Genomic DNA, 25428 nt, shown 5'->3' with positions numbered 1-25428 from the left:
ATCTATAAAGTAAATAAGTACTCACCACAGTAACATTTATTCATTTAAAATAGCAGGAAAAAAGATGGAAGGATGGACGGATGGACAGATGGATGGAAAGATGGACGGACGGGTGGACGGATGGATGAATGGACAGACGTATGGACGGTCGAATGGATGGATGGATTAACAGATGGATGGACAGATGGATGGATGGACAGGCGGATGTATGGATGGACAGATGGATGGACAGATGGACAGTCAGATGGACGGACGGGTGGACGGATGGATGAATGGACAGACGTATAGACAGACGGATGGATGGATGGATGGATGGACAGACACATGGACAGACGGATGGATGGTCGAATGGATGGATGGATTAACAGATGGATGGACAGATGGATGGATGGACAGGCGGATGTATGGATGGACAGATGGATGGACAGATGGACAGTCAGATGGACGGACGGGTGGACGGATGGATGAATGGACAGACGTATAGACAGACGGATGGATGGATGGATGGATGGACAGACACATGGACAGACGGATGGATGGTCGAATGGATGGATGGATTAACAGATGGATGGACAGATGGCTGGATGAACAGACGTATGGACAGACAGATAGATGGATGGACGGATGGACCGACGGATGGATGGATGGACAGACAGATGGACGGACGGGTGGATGGACGGTCGGATGTATGGATGGACAGACATATGGACAGACGGATGGATGGACGGACGTATGGACGGTTGGATGGACGGACAGATGGATGGGTGGACGGATGGATGAATGGACAGACGGATGGATGGAATGTCGGATGGATGGATGGATGGATGGACAGACATATGGACAGACATATGGACAGACGGATGGATGGACGGACGGATGGACGGACGCATGGAGAGACATATGGACAGACGGTGGGATGGACGGACGGACGGAGGGATGGACAGACGGATGGATGGATTCATCTGGACGGTTTAAGTCTAGTGATGGCTCTGCGACAGCTCCTCATTAGCTCTCTTGTTTGTTTCCTGCACCTCTGAGGCGATTTTGCTCAGAATCCTGATGAGACTTTTTTAAAGCCTGATCTAGTACTGTTGTCTCTTTGTTTCTCTTTCTTTGTATTTCAATATTTTACACAAAATAGATCAGTGAAAAGCTTGGAGCCTCCCAAAAACAGAGATGAGATCTTAATTCCCGGTGAGATGATGAAGCCAGCCCCAGCCAGAGGGGCAGAAGGTTCCCCACATGTGAGTTATGGCTGTAATTCAGCTATGGCTACATCTACCATTAGTTTACCTGCAATGGTGTGGTCAATGAGGGGGTCAATCAAACTAGCTGGAAGGGACGCCCAGTCAATGTTACTGAAAGACAACAGCAGCTAATTCTGCACTAAACGGTTATCGTCATTTTCTGAGTTCAGCTGCTCGCTATAATAGAAGGAGCCACAGTGAAAGAAGTCTGTTTTTCCAGGATTCATGCCGGAAACTCTTCCTGATTGTGACCAAACCCAGTCTCAAACTTCCAGGTTGAGACTTGAGTACGCTGCCCCACAGCTCTCATCAATGAAGAAAAAAAATCTGGTAGGTTTTCCTGAGCGATGGAGTGTGGGTCTGTCCCTATAGATGTGGCTGTGTTGATAATGAATCATGGTCTGGGCTCCGGCCCTGACCCCGGGGTCACTCTTTTATAGACGGCCACTCTATCATGGAACAATCTGTTGGTGACTGCAGACAAAAGACACACAATCCCACCTGATGACCTTTGCCCCATGATCCATGGAGCCAGGTTGGTGGTAAAATAAACAGGAAATGAGTGAACGTCTGCTTTGGACACAGGAGGAAGGGATGTACTGGAGGGAGAGAGGGAAGAGAAAAAACAAGAAAGATGACAAAAACAAAGAAAAAAAGCTGTTCAATGAGTTAAAAATAAAAACGTAAAGAAGTGTTGGAACCTTTTTCTGCATATTTACCGTTAGGAAGATGAACCTTATTGACTTGATCTGCATTCCTTCAGACAGTTTATACAGGAAACTTCCTAATAAATATTGGCATTAATGCATTTGCCAACATTCTATTTGGAATCAGTCAACAAAGTGTTAAAAGAACAAAAAAAACCTGTAACATTAGATCACATAAAGACCCCCTCCAATGGAAATGGTGACGTGTTCATATAGCATTTTTTCTGATGAAGGGGAAGCTTGAAATTCCATTTCTGAGTATTTCTTTATCCAAATCAGGAGCAGATTTAAAAAAAGCTTGTAGTTCTTACATACAAACTACAATCAACAGGCCAAAGTCTCCATGCTCCGCCCCTTTCTGATGCCTCCACCTGCAGACAAATAGATTTACGAACATCTCTGTTCTCCTGGCCTAAGCTGGAATCTGGATCAGAACTGGACGGATGGATGGTTCTGATGTTGCTCTTCCAGGGGTTTAGTTTATCTAGATATTTGACAGGAACCGTGTAGAGGAGCATCAGTCAGAGATAAGATGTTTTGTGTCAGACTCCAGCTGTCAGAGCTCATTTCCATCTGCAGACAAACAAATACAACACTTAGCATAAAACAATGCTCTGATCATGTTAGCTTGGGGTTGTGAGGGGCTGTAAGATAGATAGATAGATAGATAGATAGATGACTTTATTAATCCCACAATGGGGAAATTTCATTTAAGCTAGCAGTGTAAACAAAGGAATGATGGGAAATGTGTGCAGACTTACTCTGCGCCGCCGGTCCCGCCCACAACTTAAAGGTGAATAAGTCCTGCTGCTCTGCAGAAACTATGTCCTGGAAAAACCACACAGGTTTTTACATTTTGGCCAAAACCCGCATAATCAGAATTATAAGAGCACTGTGATGTTTAAAGAGTAGATCAGAAGATGATTGGAGTGGGACTTAAACACATGACAAAGTATTGCAAAGACATGAATGCTTTCTTCACATCAAAGCCTCTGATTTCTCTGATGTCTCATGAAAACGGAGAAACGGCGGAACCACAGAAAATCCTGGGGTTGAAAGAATGTTCAGTCGCTTCTGGACAGTGCAGAGGTTTTATGGCGTGGGTCGCATCTGCTCCGGGATAATGACACGGTAAGCCAAATGGAACATGAAGCACGTGTGTGTTTGTGTGTGTGTGCTGATATTTGTGTGGCTGTGAGGAACTAATGAGTCTCCTATGAGCCATTAGCCAAACCTCAGCTCTGCTCTGCAATTAGAAAAGGCAACACTGCAGAGCTCTTTATCCCACTGAGCTTTGCTGAGCCCAAAGGTTCAGGACACTCAGAACCATGCGTGACGTGGAGGATTCTCTGCATCCAAGCACACACATCATGATGAATGAAACTTCAGTTTAGTGTTGGGCTGCAGTGGATGATCTAAGACACCAGTCAGGGTCTGAGGTGTGCAGCTCTGCCTGCTGAAGTCTCCTTCTTGTGTTCAAGTTGCAATGCTCTCTGGGAAATGAGCAGCAGGGGGGGGCAGGAGTTCAGGAGCCTTTGGGTCAGCAGGTGCGCCGCAGACTATTACTGTCTGATCACTAAACCAATTATGGCAAAGCTCTCCGACCTGCTTCAGCTCTGATCTCAGCGTTGCCAGTTTTGATGGATCCATTTCAGCCCGAAGCGCGGGAAACTTCACGATCTGGCAGATATAGGAGTTCAGAAATTCACTAGATGTTTGTCAGTCCATCAAAAACCCGGCGGAGCTACTTCCGGTTTACCTCATAAATAATAGTGGAATTAAAAGCGCCTGAAGCCATGACCCCCTCATCGAGGAGGAGGAGGAGGAGGATGAAGGGGGGGGGGCTGCGCCCAGAGAGGCAGAGTAATCCCACAAAGATCCCGCTCAGACATCAAAGCTTCCGCGGCAAACGGAGTGACACCTCCCGGTGTGAAACCGGTTCCAGCGTTTTCAGAGTTTGGCACCAACAGCGGAGGAGCATGAAGGAGGAGGAGAGGAGCAGCGGAGCGCGCCGATGGACTCTCTCCGGCAGGGTGGAGGAGCCGCACTCCTGTTAGAATGGACCTCCGCGAGGCTCCAGCGACCGAAGGATGGCAGCGTCCCCCCCCCAGCACCTTCTACCCCATCACCCACGCGCCGACCCGCGCCGGCTGTCCCACCGCCTCACCATCGCCTCCTCCCTGAGCCTCCTCTGCTGCTCCTTGGTGTACCTCCTCTCCGGGCTGTGCGCCTCGGAACTGACAGACAGGAATGAACTCAGGCCATCCACGCGGGACCTCCTGGTACCGGGCCCGGACTGGCCTTATGGGCGGAACAGAACCAGCTTGGTCAGCCTGGCTGGTGGAGAGGGCGCGCCTGGCAGCGGCCAGCCAGCGCAGGACTCGAACAGCTCGGGGAGAGAGTGGACAGCCTCTCGGAAGTTACCCCAGGCTCTGATCATTGGGGTCAAGAAGGGGGGCACCAGAGCCCTGCTGGAGTTTCTTCGGCTGCACCCCGACATCCGCGCCCTGGGGTCCGAACCGCACTTTTTTGATCGGCATTATGCACGAGGACTGGACTGGTACAGGTAAGCACGCGCGCGGACTTTGTCTGGGTCAACCCCTCTGAGACTATCTTTTCTCTGGTTTTAGTCACTTTCAAGCAAATATGGAAAGAAACGTGCGCTAAAGTCGAGACGGGGAGAGAGCTCCTCCTGAGCTCTGCACGCAATTCAGTAGTTTGTTTTTGTATGAAAAGAGTTTTTTTGTCCAAAATGAACCGAACCTTTAGTCACGGTGAAGCACATCCTCACACATGCTGCCAGCCTTTCTGACTCAAAGGTGACAGAACGTCTGTGCCATCAGGCACGGACAGTCCGTGCATGCGTGTGCTGCATGTGCGTGTATGCATGTGTGTGTGCATGTGTTTGTGCATGTGTGTGCATGTGTGTGTGCATGTGTATGCATGTGTGGGTGCGTGGGTGGGTGTGTGTGTGTGTGCATGTGTTTGTGCATGTGTGTGCATGTGTGGGTGCGTGGGTGTGTGTGTGCATGTGTTTGTGCACGTGTGTGCATGTGTGTGTGCATGTGTATGCATGTGTGGGTGTGCATGTGTGTGAGCACATGTGTGTGTGTGTGTGTGTGTGTGCATGCATGTGTGTGTGCATGTGTTTGTGCATGTGTGTGTGCATGGGTGTGTGCGCAATTCAGTAGTTTGTTTTTGTATGAAAAGAGTTTTTTTGTCCAAAATGAACCGAACCTTTAGTGTATGCATGTGTGGGTGCGTATGTGTATGCATGTGTGGGTGCGTGTGTATGCATGTGTGGGTGTGTGTGTGTGTGTGTGCATGTGTCTGTGCATGTGTTTGTGCATGTGTGTGCATGTGTATGCATGTGTGGGTGCGTGGGTGTGTGCATGTGTTTGTGCATGTGTGTGCATGTGTGTGTGCATGTGTATGCATGTGTGGGTGTGCATGTGTGTGAGCACATGTGCGTGTGTGTGCATGTGTGTGTGCAGGGTGCATTTGTACAGCATGGGGAGGGACAGACAGGCTGGTGGGATAAACTCTCAGTGCTGTAATCATCTCTGGAGCCAGATGTTGTCATGTGGATCTGATCTGGTTTTCTGTCTACAAACCTGGAAACCTTGGTTGGTTTCACACTGGGGGGTCCGGGGAGCCGTCCAGGAGGATGTTACTCACATCTGGTTTGGGAAGACAATGGTAACTTGCTTTCTGCACATTCAGTTAGATATTTTGGAGTTTTTTTCATCCTGGTTTGGTTGAAAACACCTCATTCAGTCGCTCATTCAGGACATCCCGCCTTAAACCTTGCTGTGTTTTGGCAGCAGTGGTTCTGTGATGATGCTCAGAAAAATCACTAAATACAGAACTGGACCTGAAAATCCTAGGAGGAGTGGGCTGAAAGACCAGTTTCCTGGCCCTTCAGATCAGTGTCACGCCAGGTAGGGCTTATTGGTCAGGTGTCCTCCTCGGGGCCCCGGTAACACATTGGCTTGTCTGACCTCTGACCTCAGGTCGTCATGCTGAGAGTCAATGATGTGTTCACTGCAGCTCGTAAACAGCAGCATAAACGTGGTCTGATGAAACGCTGTCAGTTTGATTTTTGTTCAAGAAAATTGTTCCAAAAAATAAGAAACAATAAGTAAAAGAACTTTTACAATGAAGACACTGATGTTTTTTTTAATGCTGAAAACAGAGCCAATCTACCCTCTTCAGTACTTCCTTAAATAATTTAGCAATCATTCAAAAGTAAGAATGAATTTCAAGCAGACTCTGCTGCAGACTTGAAGACGATGCTCATGGCTTTGGTAAATGTTGGAATGCAATAAATCTTTATACTCTCGTTAATTAAGTAACGTTTCCATCATTTTGTCAACACAGGAAGTGACAATAAGTCAACACAACAGAGGTTTTGGATTGCGTGAACCCGTCCGGCATTGCATCGCCTCAGATTCATTGTTTTCTGCTCTTTGTGGGTAAAAAGCAGGACAGATGACACCGACGGCCTAACGCTCCTGCAGTGCACGTGCAGCAGCTGTGCGATGAGGCTGGAGGCGGCCTGCAGGTTTCCTTCTCTATTTAGGGATCGATGCTGTTATCTCTTCACTCTGACCTTGGGTCCACTTCAGCATCCCAGCAGTCAGCTGTGGTCAGCCGGGCTACTGTTACAACCAACAGGAAGCTTCATCCTACACGCTATGGCGGTTCTGGCTCTTTCACACAAACACGGGGGTCAGGTTACGCCGCCGCTGTGCAGAAGAATCCATTAAAGCGGCTCACATCTTCATGAAAGACAGCGTGGCGGGGGAAGGTCAGGAGGAAGGGAGAGGAAGAGGAGGAGATAGGAGGATAAGGCTGGTTAGAGGAGGAAGTTAGTGTTACCACAATCCCTGCTGAGCTTTGTGTGTGTGTATGTGTGTGTGAATGTGTGTGTGATTGTGTGATTGTGTGTGTGTTTGTGTGTTAGGGTGTGTAATTGTGTGTCTGAATGTGTGTGTTTGTGTGATTGTGATATTGGGTGTGTATGTTTGTGTGATTGTGATTGTGTGTTTGTGTGATTGTGTGTGTGTGTGATTATGTGATTGTGTGTGTGAATGTGGGTATGTTTGTGTGATTGTGTATGATTATATGATTGTGTAGGTTTTTGTGTATGTGTGATTGTGTGTTTGTGTGATTGTTTGTGTGGGTGTGAGTATGTGTGTGTCTGTGTGTGTGTGTTTGTGATTATGTGTGTGATTGTGTGCTTGTTAGTGTGATTGTGTGTGTGTTTGTCTGATAGGGTGTGTAATTGTGTTTGTGTGTCTGAATGTGTGTGTGTGATTGTGATATTGGGTGTGCATCTTTGTGTGATTGTGATTGTATTTGTGTGATTGTGTGTGTGTGTGATTATGTGATTGTGTGTGTGAATGTGGGTATGTTTGTGTGATTGTGTGTGATTATGTGATTGTGTGGGTGTGTGATTGTGTGATTGTGTGTGTGTGTGTGATTATGTGATTGTGTGGGTGTGTGTGTATGTGTGATTGTGTGTGTGTGTGATTATGTGATTGTGTGGGTGTGTTTGTATGTGTGTGAGTGTGTGTGTCTTCTCCACACACATACTGTTACTCTAATCACCGTAACTATGAGGATGTAGTTTTCTCTCAGGAGGTGAAGCTGATTTTTACGGAGCTTTTAATGCTGACCAAGACCACAAACGCATCTAAATCAGTACAGAAAATAGAAAAGTCTCATTCAGATTCTTTGGGTTTATTTCAATCTTTACTGAAAATATGGAAAACAGAAGAGAGGAAATCTTTTTTTTCTGCTGCTTCTGTTGGAAAACTCACGTCCAGCAGATCATGTGATCTCTACCATGCTAAAAAGGTTATGGTACCACGGTTGATTGAATAATAATTATTTGAAATATTGTATTTAACAAACGAATGAGTTAGAACAGACAACAATGAAACAAAAAATACCAAAAACTGACATTTAAATGTCAGTTTGACCATTTTATTTGAGATTCCCTTTGATCATTGGGGGGTGGGACAGGGGACAATGGCTTTTTCGGGGGTATTCCAGACTTCTTTGTATTCTAAAAACTGTTTTCAAGCATTCTTCTCTTGTTGTTTTTCATAGATGTGGTCTCAGGACAAGTACATTTACTCAGAAACTGCTTGTCTTAGTATTTTGTATGTGGATTTGTTCTAGAATGATCCAGGTATGTCTGTGTGCTCATGAGGAGCAGAACTCCCTCTGACCCCCTCGTGTAAAAGGGTACATGAAGAGAGGCAATCCCCACCTCAAGGACAGAGGGTGTGAACATGGGGATGACCTGACGACTCTCCTGAGGTACAGCGAACGTTAAGGGGAGTGGTCCCAATGACGCTCCTCAGTGTGAGGGAGCATGAAGAGGAGCAGTCCCTCCTCAGCAGCAGAACGTGTCCTCCACAGGAAGGTGTAGGAGCGGGGCATGATGGGACATGGCAAAGAATCTCCTGCTGGGTTCAGCTGGGTCAGACCATCATACCAGGCTCTTTGGTGGGGACTTCAGGTCTCCATAGATAAATGTAAACATGACAACAGCAGGAACAAAGGAGGAACAGATCCTAGAAGGTCTTACCAGGATGAACTGAAAAGCAGACAAAGAATAATTCACATAGAGACAACGAATAATCATTTCGATTTAAAACCGGTGTGACAAAAACACGACCACAACCGAGAAAACAGTCACAACGCAAACTAAGAATGTCACGGTGTATCCAGATGACTCAGATGCAGGACAAGACAACAAGTCCTGCATCCGGGGAAGATCCAGACTTCTTTTACTGACAGAAAACTGCTCTCATGGTGGGAAAAACTCCCCAAACATAACAGGACAAACAGACTGAACTAAGCAACACTCGGAGACCTTAAGTACAGGCAGCTGTGCGCCTCTCATGGAGAGCCACAGGAAAGGGGGCGGAGCCCTCCAGGTAAAAGCCACATCCAACCTGCACACAAGACACAAGAACTGAAGATGTGACAAAGACAGGTGAGGAAATCACCAGCAGTCTGATGAGACCATCAACGCAAAAGGTTTTGTTTTTCTCACTTTACCTGATAAACAATTACCAGAAACACATTTCATGTTTAATATTTACCATATTGTAAAAAGCCGAAAAAAAGGCAGAAAAAAGCTACTTTCTTCCTTTATTCCTCTTGATAAAATGCAATTAAGTGAGGGTTTGTCAGAGTCAGCTGCTTCAGTGACCATTCATTTGCATTTCATACGAGTCATTAGGCAAAGCTTTTCAATTCATTCCCATACGTTGATTGTTTTGTGCTGTAAGGACTCCGCACATGCTGCTTTTCTTTTTGGACAATGCAAATGTAATTGTGATGCAGATGATAGAGGAAGGAAGATCATATCATGGAAGCAGGTTTGCTGTTTTTACTGAGCTTGTTAGCGCTGCAGAATGCTTTTGTCTTCTGCCATGTGAGATGTTGGGGGTTATGTTTGTTTGTTCAGGTGCCCCATCTCACTACTGTACTGAAGGTGATCACCATAAGGCCTAGACCGGCAGGGCCACATGACCCTCATTAAAGTCTTCCCATGGGACTTGGTATCCATAATCACAGGTAGTCCCCGTATGATGGATGTCTCCTGGAAGTGGACAGGGCCCAGCCACAATGGATAGATTCCTTAATAGGCCCCCATACAGAGGAAATGGATGAACGGATCGCCAAAACACACAGATGAACTCATTTTTGAGTCATGAATACGCAGTGGTGTGTGTGTAATGAGGGGTCGATGGCTGGCACTCTCTCACTGGCTATTGTTGTAAAGCTGAACCGACCAGAAAGATAGATGGAGCGGTTTTTACACTATATTAGTCCAGGACTTTCCTAAATTCTGCCATTCTTGGCTGCATAATTGCCTCTGTGCTGATGATGAATGCTGTCATTTTCCCCTCTTTTTTAGCAGACACACACATCACACGACACAGCAGGGTCTTGATGAGGCACCAGAGGGTTTTGGCTCCTCTGTGTCCTCCTGCCACTCTCAGCCAGCTGAGTCCCTGTCATACATCACCTTTGTCTGGAACTCCTCTTGGCTTTGTACGCAACATCTTTGCTCTCCGCCCATCATAGCGCCATGATCCCAGGTGCACATCATCTAGCCACAAACATTCAGGAATCTTAACGACCACAGGATCGATATCCAGCGGCCTTGCTTTGAGTAGCACGATTCTTCAGGGAGGGGGTGAAAAATACCTTACAGAAGAGGGGTTCCTCAAAGGGAAACGGGGGCTTCATTTAAGAGACTGGACATGTTGGATGTTTGATGCACTAATAAGTGAGGCGGTTTCCTCTGTTGCGTTGACACAGATCGTCCATTGATCAATCAGAATGTTTACATCTGTCATGTCTGCGGTCCACATCTGTGCCTCTGCAACGCGAGCTTCAAAATAAAAGAATTCCACTGCACTTTCAAAATAAAGTTAAGTTCATATTTACGACGAGGCTCACGCGATAAAACACGTTAACACCACAGATTCCCCTGGTATTCTCATTGTTATTGTTTTATTTGTCTGCATACTTGTTAGGGGTGTAACAATACGCTAAAATCTCAATTCGGTTCGATTCAGAATTTCAAAGGGCTCGGTTCGGTACATTTCGGTTCGGTACTGCTGTTTAACAAATCTGCCTAATGTGAACTGCTTTTTTATGAACTATTATTTTATTGTTATTTATTGTGTGTGTTTTGCTGCCGGACACCTGAATTTCTCCCTTGGAAGATTCATAAAGTTTTTATCTAACTATCTCTTTTCTGTATTTTTTCGGTACAACAAACTAAGGCAGAAAAAATTACTAAAAAAATGCATTTATTGGTTTTACATAACAATAAATAAAATTGACCTATGTAGGGGATCTGCTTTATAAAATAAGAAAAACTATTAGCTGCCAGGAACCAAAATTTTGGATACTTAACACTGGCTTGAAAAAAACATTTGAACTGCACATTTCTTTTCTTGTAGACCTGAGTGTTACAGTCAGTTGTTATGCCGTTTTAAGTTTGTTAATAGATTAGACGTGTTACTGTGGCGTACGCCATCTCTTGATGCTATGGACTTTTGATGCTATGGAGTCTTGATGCTATTGACTCTTGATGACCTAGACCAGGGGTGTCCAAATCCAGGCCTCAAGGGCTGGCAACCTGCTGGTTTTCCAGAAACCCTGCCTCATCTGCTGTTGATTACCTGGATCAGGTGTGTTTAGACAATTAGGAGCTTCAACGGCAGGTTGATTGGAAAACATATAGGACACCGGCCCTTGAGACCTGGTATTGGACACCCTTGCTATAGACTCTTGATGGTATGGACTCTTGATGCTATGTTATAACTTTTACTCTTCATGACTGGGCCGGATTGAACCATCTGGCGGGCCGGATTCGGCCCGCGGTTTGTATGTTTGACACCCCTGCTATAGACTCTTGATGCTATGGACTCTTGATGCTATGGACTAGGGCTGCACGATATGAGGAAAACTCGCGATATGCGATATTAGAGATTAAAATTGCGATAACGATATAATTTGCGGTATATAAACAAATAGCAAAATAACCAAATAACCATTCCCATTACATTGCAACAGTTTAAAAATTATACTCCAAATGTCACTCGTCGACATAGGTGACAAACATCTAACATAATAGGCCTCCAATATTGATGCTATGGACTCTTGATGCTATGGACTCTAGATGCTATGAACTCTATATGCTATGAACTCTATATGCTATGGACTCTAGATGGTATGAACTCTACATGCTATGTACTCTAGATGCTATGAACTCTACATGCTATGAACTCTTGATGCTATGGACTCTTGATGCTATAGACTCTATATGCTATGGACTCTTGATGCTATGGACTCTTGATGCTATGGACTCTTGATGCTATGGACTCTTGATGCTATGGACTCTTGATGCTATAGACTCTATATGCTATGGACTCTTGATGCTATGGACTCTAGATGCTATGGACTCTAGATGCTATGGACTCTAGATGCTATGAACTCTAGATGCTATGAACTCTATATGCTATGGACTCTAGATGGTATGAACTCTACATGCTATGGACTCTAGATGCTATGAACTCTACATGCTATGAACTCTTGATGCTATGGACTCTTGATGCTATAGACTCTATATGCTATGGACTCTTGATAATATGGACTCTAGATGCTATGAACTCTTGATGCTATGGACTCTTGATGCTATGGACTCTTGATGCTATAGACTCTATATGCTATGGACTCTTGATGCTATGGACTCTAGATGCTATGGACTCTAGATGCTATGGACTCTAGATGCTATGGACTCTAGATGCTATGAACTCTTGATGCTATGGACTCTTGATGCTATAGACTCTATAGCATCAAGACGGATTTCCTGTGACGTCATTTCCGGGTGAGCTATTCCCAGTGCTAGTTGTGTGACTGCTGTCCTCTTGTTTGGCATTAGCCTTACTACTATTGCTTACTCTAAGGGTTATCTGGGTTAATATTCACATCTAGTACCTTTTATTAGCGAATTCACCACTGTTAAACCACTTGCTGTTCACTTTTCTCATTTTGCTAAATAAACCACTTCTCTTTACTTAAACACCGCTAGCCTTAGCTTAAAACCTGGCATGGCCACCACTCCTTCCGCCTCTCCTCCTCTCTCCTGCCCCATGTGCCATATGTTTAGTGATGATCCTGCCTCCTTTAGTGAAGATAGCGGTAGTTGTGTTAAGTGTAGTCTTGTGTTAGACTTGGAGGCCAGGCTGGAGCAGTTAGAAGCGCGGCTCCGCACAGTGGAAGCTAAGCCGGCTAGCCAGGTCGTTACTCGTAGCGCGGGCCGCGCTACCAGGGATAACTTAGCTAGCACCCCAGCGCCCTCCCAACAGCCGGGAGACAGTCAGGGGTTTGTACCGGTTGGGAGGAAACATAGTGCTAAACGCAAAAACTTAGAGCACCCGAGACTCCACGTTAGTAATAGGTTCTCCCCCCTCAGCGACACACCCGCTGAACACTCAACTCTGGTTATAGGCTCTTCTGAAGTTAGAAACGTGGAGCTCCCAGCGGCTACTGTCAGGTGTTATCCGGGGGCCAGAGTTGGTGACATCGAGGGGAACCTTAGGATGTTAGCTCAGAGTAAGTCCAGGTTCCGTCGAGTCGTGATTCACGCAGGCGGTAATGATGCCCGACGGAGACAGTCAGAGGTGGTTAAGTTAAACGTAACTTCGGTGTGTAAACTGGCTAAGACGATGTCCGACACTGTAATTTTCTCTGGTCCCCTGCCGAACTTAGTCAATGATGAAATGTACAGCCGCTTTTCATCATTTAACCGCTGGCTTTCTAGATGGTGCCCAGAAAACGGCGTTGGTTTTGTGGATAACTGGAGCGCGTTTTGGGGGAAGCCCGGTCTCATGCGGAGAGACGGCGTCCATCCCACCCGGGACGGTGCCGCTCTTCTTTCTAGAAACATTTCTGCTAGCCTTAGTCTGTTAACCTGACAATCCAGAGACGAGACCCGGGCGCAGAGCAGCAGTGTAAAACGCTCCTCTGAGCCTCCCTTAGGGTTAGTGCCGGTGCAAAACCCATGCAGGGAAAGTCAAGCAGGTTCAAGCTTTAGCTTATGTGCTGAAAGACAAATGAAAGGAGCGCGTCTTAGAAACCTTAAAGTGACAGACAGCAGTACTCACAAGCAGAATTATGATGTAATTAAATGCGGTTTATTAAACATTCGATCCATTTCCTCCAAGTCCCTCTTAGTCAATGAGTTAATCATTGATAACAATCTTAGTCTTTTAGCCTTAACAGAAACTTGGCTCCATCAGGATGACTATGTTAGATTGAATGAAGCAACCCCCCCCACTTATGCTAACTATCAGAAATCCAGGATTTCAGGGAAAGGAGGTGGTTTGGCAGTAATATCACAGTCTAGCTTACTTCTCAGCCCTAAAGTTAAAAATGCTTATAATTCATTTGAAAGCATCATATTGTCTTTAAGTCACCCAAACAGGAAAACTCGAAAACCTGTTTTACTCATAATTATTTATCGCCCCCCCGGCCCATATTCAGAATTTTTAACTGAGTTTTCCGACTTCCTATCGACTATTGTCTTAGATTCTGATCAAACTATAATATTAGGGGATTTTAATATTCATGTTGATGACCCCAGTGACTGCCTAGGAAAGGCTTTTGCAGCTTTATTAGATGATGTTGGTTTCACCCAAAGTGTGAATGAACCCACTCACTGTCATAAGCACACCCTGGATCTTGTTCTAACCCATGGTATAGAGATCAGCCAGCTGAGTGTCCTTCCTCTTAACCCCATCATTTCTGATCACTTTATGATTACCTTCCAGCTTACACTGGAACATCCTTCTGCCCCAGTGAATAAGAAACAACTTAGAAGAACCTTAACTGACCGTTCTGTGTCTGAGTTTAAACACACAGTTCAGCCAGTACTTAGTGATATTCTGAGAAAATACTCTGAGACCAGCTCCCATAGTATCAGTCCTAGTATAAATGACCACTTTGTTAATGATGCCTTACAAGCCCTCAGGAGTACACTCCATGTTGTTGCCCCCTTGAAACCTAAGTTCGTCAGACAAATACGAGTAGCACCGTGGTTTAACGCTGAAACTCGTTCTCTTAAACGAGAAACCCGTAAGTTGGAAAGAGAATGGCGCCGCTCCGGTTCAGAGCAGTCTCTGGATATCTGGAAACATAGCCTATTAAATTATAAAAAAGCTCTGCGTAGAGCTAGAAGCCAGTACTATTCAACCTTAATAACAGAGAATGGAAACAATCCAAGATTTCTTTTTAGCACTATAGCTAAATTAACTCGCAGTCAGAGCTCAGTAGAACCACATGTTCCTGTTTCTCTCAGCTCTGATGATTTTGTTACATTTTTCGATAGTAAAATCTCAAATATTAGACATAAGTTAAATCAAGTTATTCCTACTATCAGCCCAGAACAGGCTGAAGCGGTAGAAATGGAGGCATCCATAGAAACCTCTGTAACATTAGACTGCTTCACTGCTGTGGATCAAGCGGAAATAACATCAATTATTACGTCCTCCAAATCCTCAACGTGTCTGTTAGACCCAATTCCCACTAGACTTTTTAAAGAAACTTTTCCCCTAATTAATGATCCCATATTAACAATGATAAATGCCTCTCTGGAAACGGGTTACGTGCCACAGTCTTTTAAATATGCAGTTGTTAAACCTCTTCTGAAAAAGCCCAGTTTGGATCCTAGCATCTTGGCCAACTATAGACCGATATCAAACCTGCCCTTTATTTCTAAAATCCTAGAAAGAGTTGTAGTTAAGCAGCTTTACTGCCACCTACAGGACAACAGCCACTTTGAAGACTTTCAGTCGGGGTTTAGACCTCACCACAGTACGGAAACTGCACTAGTTAAAGTCTCTAATGACTTGTTATTGGCCTCAGAAAAGGGACTACTTTCTATTCTGGTCCTGTTGGACCTCAGTGCTGCCTTTGACACTATCGACCACGGTATTTTACTCCATAGATTAGAGCAGGACATAGGGATCAGAGGATCTGCTCTCCAGTGGTTTAAATCCTATCTGTCTGATAGGTATCAGTTCGTTAATGTAAATGGCCATTCCTCTCAGTGCACTCGAGTCAACTATGGAGTCCCACAGGGCTCAGTCTTGGGACCGATCCTGTTTACGCTTTATATGTTACCCCTAGGAAACATAATCAGGAAACACAGCATTAATTTTCATTGTTATGCCGACGATACGCAGTTGTATTTATCCATGAAGCCTGACCAGAATGACCAGATAGAGAAACTGAACGCCTGCATCAGTGACATCAAGACCTGGATGACAATTAATTACCTCCTCTTGAACCCAGAAAAAACTGAGGTCATTATACTTGGTCCTAAAAACCTCAGAGATGCTCTGTCTGCTCAGATAGTCTCCCTGGATGGTATAAGTATAGCCCCCAATTCCACAGTTAGAAACCTTGGGGTTTTACTTGACCAGGATTTATCATTTAAGGCTCACATATCTCAGGCATGTAGAACTGCCTTTTTTCACCTGCGGAATATTGCTAAGATCAGAAATATACTTTCTAAGAGTGATGCTGAAAAACTCATCCATGCATTTGTTACGTCGAGGCTGGATTACTGTAACTCCTTGTTAGCAGCGTGTCCTAAGAGTTCCTTAAGAAGTCTCCAGCTTGTTCAGAACGCAGCTGCTAGATTGTTAGCTGGAACTAGCAGAAGAGATCACATCACTCCTGTGTTAGTTTCGCTCCATTGGCTCCCAGTTGATTCTAGAATTAAGTTCAAGATCCTCCTGTTAACCTATAAGGCCTTACATGGAATGGCCCCGTCCTATATTAAGGACCTCATAGTCCCTTACCAACCAATCAGAACACTTCGCTCGCAAAATGCAGGACTGCTTGTGGTTCCTAGAATTAGTAAAAGTACGGTTGGAGATAGAGCGTTTAGCCACCAAGCCCCTGTCTTATGGAATAAACTCCCAGCTCATGTAAGAGAGGCCGACTCAGTTTCTACATTCAAAGCTAGACTGAAAACATTCCTCTTTGGACAGGCTTATTGTCAGACTAGTTAGTATTCAGAGATTATTTAACTTAATGTTAGTTTGTTTAAATTAAACTTAATAATAACTATTTCTTTTAAAAGGCTGCTAGAAGTTGAAGCTGGGGTAACTATGGTACACTGGGGTTCTGTCCTCTTTCCTTTTTTTACTTCTACCCTTCCTCTCCTCTATTCTTGATCATAATTTATCATTTAGTTCTCCATGCCTCTGTTTGGTGCAGTGCGATTCATGTATTGTCCCTCTTTTCCTCTCCCCTCCTGGGGAGTGGGAGTGCTTCCAGACTCCAGTTGGCTCATCCGTGCTCCTGTTCCTGACCGTTTACCTCGCCTTTGCTCCTGCTCCTACACCTGGCTGTGGATCCTGCCTCTGGCTCATCTCTGGCTCGTCTCTGCTCTGTACCTGACCGAGTACCTCGTCTCTGCTCCTGCTCCTACACCTGGCTGTGGTTCCTGTCTCCGGCTCGACTCGCGCCTTTGACTGTCCCCACAACCACGGCTGGATGAAGCTCGTCTGCTGGACTTTTATATATGTAGTTGTAGATTTAGATAAGTTAATTCTTCTCTAAGAGTTCTGGTAAATCGCCTGTCCGTCCTGGGGGAGGATCCCTCCTTCATGTGGGCACCCCTGAGGTTTCTTCGTTTTTTCCGGAATCCGGTTTTTTTGGGAGTTTTTCCTTACCGCGAAGGGGGGTCTAAGGGCAGGGATGCCAGTATAGCTTAGTCAGTTTGTTAGTTCATTTTAGTATTTTTCTATTGAACTCTTTGTATTCGTGATCCTTTTGATTTCATGTTTTACTTCGAAGCCCATCGAGACGACTGTTGTTGTGATTTTGGGCTATACAAATAAAATTGAATTGAATTGAATTGAATTATATGCTATGGACTCTTGGATATGAGGCTGCAACCAAACAGATCACTAATGGAAGCATCTTTGCATCTGCTCCATCATTCCTTCATTAGTTCCCCACCTTATCTGAAACAAAGAAAAGGTTCTGGGATGCAATCTACACATGCACCTACACACACACAGACACGTGCAAACTCTCTACAGTGATGGCACAGTCCTCTAGCTGTTTGCTATCAGGTCAGGTTTCAAATGCATCTGAAATATAACCTCTATAACCCCCCCGTCTCACACACACAATGCAATTTGACATGATCAGTGTGAGGCACCACTTAGCCTGAAGACATCCCTTCTAACTGCAGTACACTGAGAATCCACAAGACGCACAAACACTTGCACCCACACACACGTAAATCCACACACCTGCACACACACACGTAAATACACCCACCCACCCACACACATAAATACAACCACACACACACGTGTCCAAGGATTTTTTAAAAATCAGCTATTATTCCCTCATTAGACATGAGCTGTTGTCATGTGTCTGCACTCCCTCTGAGCCAAATGTTCAAGTGAAGTTTTTTATAACAAAAATCAAAAACACGCGGGTGTGTGGCAAGTTTTTACCAGAGCTTATATAGCATATGTGTGAGTGTTAGGGGTGTAACGATACACTAAAATATCAATTCAGTTCGTTTCAGAATTTCATAGGTCTCTGTTCGGTACATTTCGGTTCGGTACTGCTGTTTAACAAATCTGCCTGATTTGAACTGCTTTTTTATGAACTATTATTTTATTGTTATCTATTGTGTGTGTTTTGCTGCTGGACACCTGAATTTCTCCCTTGGGAGATTCATAAAGTTTTTATCCATCCATCTATTTTCGGTATTTTTACGGTACAAAAGACTTAGGCAGAAAAAAATTACTAACAAAATGCATTTATTGGTTTTACATAACAATAAATAAAATTGACCTATGTAGGTGATCTGCTTTATAAAATAAGAAAAACTATTAGCTGCCAGGAACCAAAAACTTTGGATACTTAACACTGGCCTGAAAAAAAACATTTGAACTGCACATTTCTTTTCTTGTAGACCTGATTGTTACAGTCGGTGATGCCGTTTAAAATTTGTTAACAGATTAGATGTGTTACTGTGGCATACACTATCTTTGTGTAACAAAGTCAACACACAGCGTTCGACTTATCCAACTGTGTTTTCCCTTCATGGATGCTGACAACACAGCTGAAGTGTTCCCCCTACACAGGAGAGCGTAAGGAGATTGGGGGGGGGGGGTCCTCATCTCTGGCCTTGCGTCTGCATTAGCCCTATGTTGACATGCTTACTGTCCATCACCTAATAGCATCTCAGAGGAAAATCCATTATTACTTCCGCCTCGACGCAAAGTTAATACAGTGGCGATCTGGGAGGTTAGCCCCGCCTATAGCCACTTAGACTCATGGGAAGTGTGAAATCTTGATCAACACTGAGAGAGCGATGAAGAGAAGTGAGGTTCATGTTGTTACGCTGTTTGTGTGTTCATAATGAATGGGTTTAAATGCCGGAAAGGAGATGGAGCATCTACTTCTGTCTCCTCTCTCTCAGAGACTGTTTGAGGGCGTGTGGGGCACGGACAGTCAACACAGCTAGTTGATCAGCAGCTTGGCTCTCGTTTCCCCGCTTCGAGTGACAAAGCAGCTGGGTTGTTACAATGCATGTGCGAGGGAAAAAACGAAAAAAAGGTACCGAAACGGTACAGAAGTGAACCGAACCGAAATTGTCGTACCAAAACAGTTCGGTTCAACTACTTGTATCGTTACACCCCTAGTGAGTGTGTACCTGCCTGTGTGAGTGTGCGTGTGCCTGTGTGAGTGTGCGTGTGTAAGTCATAGGACTCTTTACAACTGCTGTTTGGTGATTCAAAGATGAGGATAAATGTATAAAATTTGAAAAAAAACATCTCTTATGACACAAGCAAAATAAATGATTTTTTTAATGTTACCAATCCCTGCAGGCTTCAGTCATTTTTTTGAAGTGAACAGGAAATAGTTGAACAGTTTAAAGTTTCTTAAAATCAGATGTAATAAAAGAAAAGATTTCTATGTGCTGGATGATAAAAATTTACTTTTTTGCTCATGGAGTGTTTGTGTTTGGAGTCAGCATAAAAACTTCATCTCTGCTTTTCCAAGAAAAGACAGTTTGCTGTGAAAAAACAGAACATTTTAAATGTTTTCAGATGCATTTGATCATTTTCTACTTTAAAATATGTCTCCTAATCAGATGAATCATCATCTGCATCTGTAAAGGTTGAGTGCCAGTAAAGAGGTACGATCCAGACAGACTCTGAAGACAATATTTATAAGATCAATCGGAAATTCATTCATTCATCTCATAAAGTCGTTTTTGGGTCACGGCAGTGCTGTAGGGTCAGCTGGTTCTGGTCAGCTGGTTCCAGTCAGCTGTTACCAATCGGAGCAGACCAGGACGGACTGCCTGCAGACAGAAACAAACTATACGACCCAGAGGCCGGAACAACTTTAAAAACACACTTTTCTCACAGAAAACAAAGGGATATTTCCACTGGAGTCTGTGGTCAAACCCAAACATGCACAAAAACACACACAAACTACACACAGGGGTGACTTTTGTGAAAAGATTTGCTGACGATTTGTTTTAATGTTTGCAGATCAGTTTTTTATTCTTTTCCCCATTTAGATGAATCATTGGACAGACGAAGACGCCGTGGACGGCTGTTTTTATTCTAAAACATTCATATCTACCTAGAGCAGTGTTTTTCAACCTTTATTGAGCCACGGCACACTTTAACCTTGACAAAAATCCCGCGGCACACCAGTATCCCAAAAAAAAAAAAGCAGAAATTCATGGTCTGTATTGATCGACACCCCCCCCCCCCCCCCCCCCCCCCCCCGCCGCAGTCTCACGTGGATTTTTGTGATAATTGTAGCAGAAAAAGCAGGAAGTTGCGGCTGTTTTGTCTAAGAGCTGAAATAAAAGTTAAATTAGAAAATTTAGAAACTGTTTGTTGTTGTGGTTTAAAGACGTTTCACAAGGTCGACTCATCATGCGCTGTCCCTTTGAGCCAATGCATCATGGGAGATGTAGTGTGAAAACGGCCGAAAAAGGGCAGAAAGACGCGCGTCTCTGAGTTTCATTGTTTTGTTCACTTGTTCCACGGTCTGACACCGGATTCTGTGGAAAGCTACACCGCTAAAGACGAGCTTTAGCTGGTATATATGTTAGAACTGAGCGACTTTATCAGCAGAATTAAGAACAAGGAAGTGAAGACTTTAAGCACTTCTGATTGGTCAGACTGATGACATGTGATTAAGCCTTCAAGAGTGATTGGCGGAGACAGTTAAAGGGGCGGGACTTTTCCGCAAACTGCTATAGCTGCAGGTAAATCCCGGTACCGTCATAATTATCAAAATTTCTTTAATAGAATTAAACAAACACAAAGAAAAAGTAATTTTAAGATCTTTTATATTCCTAATTACTCAGTGTTTTATCAGGGCCTGTTTGGATAAACAAAGAGCTGATCTCCTGGAGATGGAAAATGTTGTTAGAGCAGTTAATGAGGGCAATTTCCCACGGCACACTTGACCATCTCCCACGGCACTAGTGTGCCACGGCACACTGGTTGAAAAACACTGACCTAGAGAGTCTGTGGCATAGAGAGTCTCTGGACTGTCATGAATATAAGAAAGGCCTGAGCGTCCAGAGATCAATGCTGCATGAAGCCTGAGTGGTGTACCGGTGATGATGCCAAAGGGGCTTTGGTGGGTTGGGTCGGCCGGAACCCTCTTTCATTTGAAGTAGCGGTAGTCGCCATCTTGACTTCTCTGAGTGAAACAGAAACAGCAACGGCTTATTTTCTCTGGCAGGTTCCTCTCATTGTTGTGGAGAGGTTTGGGTCTTTGGCAGACATGCATTCATCATGTCAGTCTCTGTTTTAGCCACCATAAGGTCTGCATACCTACTGGAACCACTGCAGAAGCGTACCACTGTCATCGTCATTTCTCTGGTATTTAATTATGGTTACGTGACCCAGTTTGGCCAAACACAAATGGCTTCTGCGACCAGAACCCTTTCAGCCTGTATTCACAGTACTACTGTCATGGTTCGTAGATGCGATGGACCCAGATGCTGGAACCCGGAAGGAAAACACAGGTAAGTTGAAAAGTAAGTAATGATTTTATTTTCCGGTGTGGGTTTTGGCGAGAGGCGGATCCGGCTTGGATGAGGCCTGAAGGTTTTGACTTGGGCAGGTTCTTAGCGTGGCTGGAGATCTTGATGTGGCGTGGCTGGAGGTAGTAGCGTGGTAGTGTTCTCTGGGTTTCCTCTGGAACGCTGGAACTGCTCGTGGTAACATCCGACTCAGGTAACACTCCTGGAATGAAGTCCCGAGGCAGGAGAACAAGATTAGCGAAGCACAAACAAACAAGAGAGCTAAACATAAGCTGACTCGACCAGGCTTAGTCACCATAAGGGGCAACGAACTGGCGCTGGGTGAATGCTGGAGCTGGGTCTCCTTAAGAAGAGCAGAGGCTTGATGATGTGAGTGGTCACAGCTGGTGGAGTCAGGAGCAGAGCAGACGGTGGAAGGGGGAGGAAACTGACAGAGGCACCATGACAACTACTGCACTACTACACTGTATTCACCGTTGGAAATAAATGTAGTTATAAAGGTTAGAGTGCAGAACATCAGGAATTTGTTCAGAGGAACTTGGATGTCTGGGTTTCATGTGAGCTGAGGCCTGTAGAGTCTGTGATGAAGAATTAATCAATTGTGTTTGATCAGCAGAGGTTTTCAGGTCTACAATGACTGCGGGTATTCAGACGCTAAAGAGGATGTAAAAACAAAAAAGTCACAGATATTTTGAAGCAGTAACATCGTCATGAGCAGGTAGACACAGAACTGAAAAAAAGTCTCTAACATCTGGATGACAAATATGTCCACCTTCATAAAATGAGTGTTTCAAACTATTGTGTTTAACTGTTTCTAACGCAAACATTTTTGATTCCTTTATGTGTATTTTTATTTAGTGTGTGTGTATTTTAGTGCCCTTGGGGGATATAAAGTACTTTCTTGTTCTTCACAGCCTTTTCGTTTCCTCCCTCACTGACTTGCCTCTCCCAATGTGCTTCCAGAAGCATGATGCCGAAAGCGCTTGGTGGTCAGATCGTCATGGAGAAGACTCCTCGTTACTTTGTAACCGTGGATACGCCGGCACGAGTCCATGCCATGTCCCAGGACATCAAGCTGATCGTGGTGGTCCGTGATCCCGTGACCCGAGCCATATCAGATTACACACAAATCATTTCCAAGACCCCTGACATCCCCCCCTTTGAGACGCTGGCCTTCAAGAACCACACCACAGGTACGACGCCGTTTCATTGTCTGTTCAACAGATCGTCAAAAAACAGACACAATATTACAATAAAAAGCCAACCCACCCTTCGCACTCCCCTCCATTAAGACATAAAACTCACAATGGAAACTATCAACGTCAGCTCGTAAAGAAGCTCAAGGCGTGGCTCTGCTGTGAGGAAACAGTATCTGGGAATGTCTTCATACCCAGAGCAGCTCGGCCGTGTGTGCCCCCCCACACCGGGACAGCATCATGCAGCATTAGATAGCAATGTTAAACGTTTAAATAGGAAATTTGAATTGTTTTCATTTTCTGAAATGATTTTTGAAAACAGCAAGTTAATGAACTTATGGTAAATTCAGAGTTGAATTATTAAGTCCGTTTTCCTGTATCTCCTCTCTGCTCTCCTGCAGTTCTGTTTCAGATGCTTAACCCTTGTGCTATCCTAGGCACTTTAACGTTGGGAGTGGGGTCATCTAGACCCACTAGACAGTGTTCTGAACCTTTTTTCTTCAATGATTTGTGATCTTCACTGGTGTCCATGGATTACATGAAATCTTTCCACCTTTATCCACCTTTGTCATGGTAGGGAGAACACGTCAATGTAAGGGCGGGGTCATCTAAGATAGCACAAGGGTTAATGTCATCGGTCTTCCATGGCGTTTCAGCAGTGGGTCTTAGTGTTTCTGTCTTGAAGGGAGCCGCTGCCTCTATGGAAGACGGAAGTCTGTTATTGAAAAGATCAACCACATAATCACAGGGTGCAGGTAAATCTGAGCAGGAGTTTGGTTAAAAATATCACTCAAACCTGCAGCATCTTCAGGAGTTATGTACCGATTCCTCACAGTCAACACCAGAGGACACCCCGGCAGACAGGTCGAAGGTCATGACGAGGGGTGTGTCCAAGTTCAAAAGTTCAGGTCAAAGTTCACGCTGAGAAGACGGGAACCACTGTTGTTTGGATGTAAACCATCTGTTTGTAGAGATATGGTCTGTTGTAAAATGTTGTGAAATGATCAATGAATGGACTGCTCCTGGAGTGACAGGATGTTTTTGGGAAGCTGACGGACGCGTGAGAACATGATGTCTCCATAACGGGGTGGTCCTTCGGTGGTCCTCCTTGACTTGAATTAGGCGTCTTAACTGTGGAACATTCAGACTAGTGCGAATTTCTGGTACAGAGGTTGTCATAAAACTAGATTAGAACTTTATTTTCAGACAAAAGCTGAAGGCCCTGTTTGGAAAAAAACCTCCAATAAAACATCAGGTCCTTTCTGGACCAAAGTGCAGCTAAATTAAGAGGGAGGAGTTCCCGTTTTGCCTCAGTGGGGTCAAACACAGGAGTTCTGTTCTTCAGAGATCCTTCCAGACTGAAAGGAGGAAAGAATCTCCTGGAATGAGCAGCAAAGCGTCTTTGAAAGGAACCCGAAGAACAGAAATTCTGCAAAAATGGATACAGAGCCACTTAGCTGTAGAGAGTCTGAAAAGGAGAAGGAAACAGAGCATTTGGAATAAAATCCTCTTCCCTCACATCTGCTTCCAGGTCAGATCGACTCTCTGTGGAGCCCGCTCTGGATCGGCCTGTACGCTCAGCACATGGAGCGCTGGTTGGCGTGGTTCCCCAGGGCACAGATCCACCTGGTCAGTGGTGAGAGGCTCATCTCAGACCCGGCTGGAGAACTGGGCAAGGTCCAGGACTTTCTGGGCCTTCAGAGGATCGTCACGGATAAGCATTTCTACTTCAACAAAACCAAAGGCTTCCCATGTTTGAAGAAACCGGAGGGCAGCAGCAAACCTCACTGCCTAGGAAAGACCAAAGGCAGGACGCACGTCTCTATAGACCCAGAGGTGGTTCAGAAACTCCGAGATTTCTACAGACCCCACAACCAGCGCTTCTATCAGATGGCAGGACAGGACTTTGGATGGCAGTGACGTCTGAACGGGACGATCTGCCGTCCCAGAGGGAGCCCACATCGGAGCTTCCATCCTCAGACCACAAGTCAAAATATTCAAGCACATGAATCCGTCATGCGGTTCCAAATCAATCCCTTTGTCACAGATATGGTTACAGAGGCTGTGGTCGCTCGTGTAGCTTTTTTAGTCTTTAGTCTCAGGTTCTAGTTTTGCTCTAGTCAGATGATAAAGGAACCCACCACTTTCACTCCGTAACCCGTTCAAAGACCTTTGCCCCGTTTTTAATTTAAGGTTGAAATCCAAGAGAAGCCTTGTTTTGAAAGTACAAGCCATCTTTCATGTTTCACGCTTGAGCTCAGACACGACCTAAAGGCTTCATGAAGTAAAACATGAAGGCAGCAAACGGATCCGGACGCCCCAGCACCACCTTAGGTCGACGTTCCCGCTGAAAAACCCGCCAGCTGCAACTGCTGGAGGACGAGTGGAGCCGAGCGAGTACCGATCATCAGAGCTGAAAGCATGTTTGAGGACTTTATGAAGGCTTCACACTTCTGCATACAGGGTTGTTTGGTTTAGGTTTGCATGCATTTGCACTAGTTTGAAAACAAAAATAAAAGTATTTTTTGAAAACGCTCCCTCTCCATTTTCATCGAGTCTTCCAAATTAAAAGAACTAATAATTCATATCATGAACCAATAAATAAAATAATTGTC

The 25428-nt window shown here is 44.8% G+C and overlaps 1 protein-coding gene across 1 annotated transcript; it reads left to right on the top strand.

The window, feature by feature from the left end:
- The first annotated feature begins 2757 nt into the window (after positions 1 to 2757).
- LOC101171614 (heparan sulfate glucosamine 3-O-sulfotransferase 3B1-like) lies at positions 2758 to 25340 on the top strand. Its single transcript, XM_004080703.4, has 3 exons — positions 2758 to 4520; positions 22581 to 22810; positions 24345 to 25340. Exons 1-3 carry the CDS (start codon positions 4045 to 4047, stop codon positions 24731 to 24733), a joined length of 1095 nt encoding a protein of 364 aa, XP_004080751.1. The 5' UTR covers positions 2758 to 4044; the 3' UTR covers positions 24734 to 25340.
- Positions 25341 to 25428: the final 88 nt, after the last annotated feature.

This window comes from Oryzias latipes, chromosome 19, assembly GCF_002234675.1.
Source record: "Oryzias latipes chromosome 19, ASM223467v1".
NCBI classification, from domain to species: Eukaryota; Metazoa; Chordata; class Actinopteri; order Beloniformes; family Adrianichthyidae; genus Oryzias; species Oryzias latipes.
Note: the sequence above shows the minus strand (reverse complement) of the source record. Positions and strands in the feature narration are given on the sequence as shown.

Excerpts from the sequence above, each read along its gene's own strand:
- LOC101171614 (XM_004080703.4), top strand. The coding sequence starts at position 4,045 with ATGGCAGCGTCCCCCCCCCAGCACCTTCTACCCCATCACCCACGCGCC. Across the intron at positions 4,521-22,580 it reads CGAGGACTGGACTGGTACAG|AAGCATGATGCCGAAAGCGC; the intron begins GTAAGCACGCGC and ends ATGTGCTTCCAG. Across the intron at positions 22,811-24,344 it reads CTTCAAGAACCACACCACAG|GTCAGATCGACTCTCTGTGG; the intron begins GTACGACGCCGT and ends ATCTGCTTCCAG.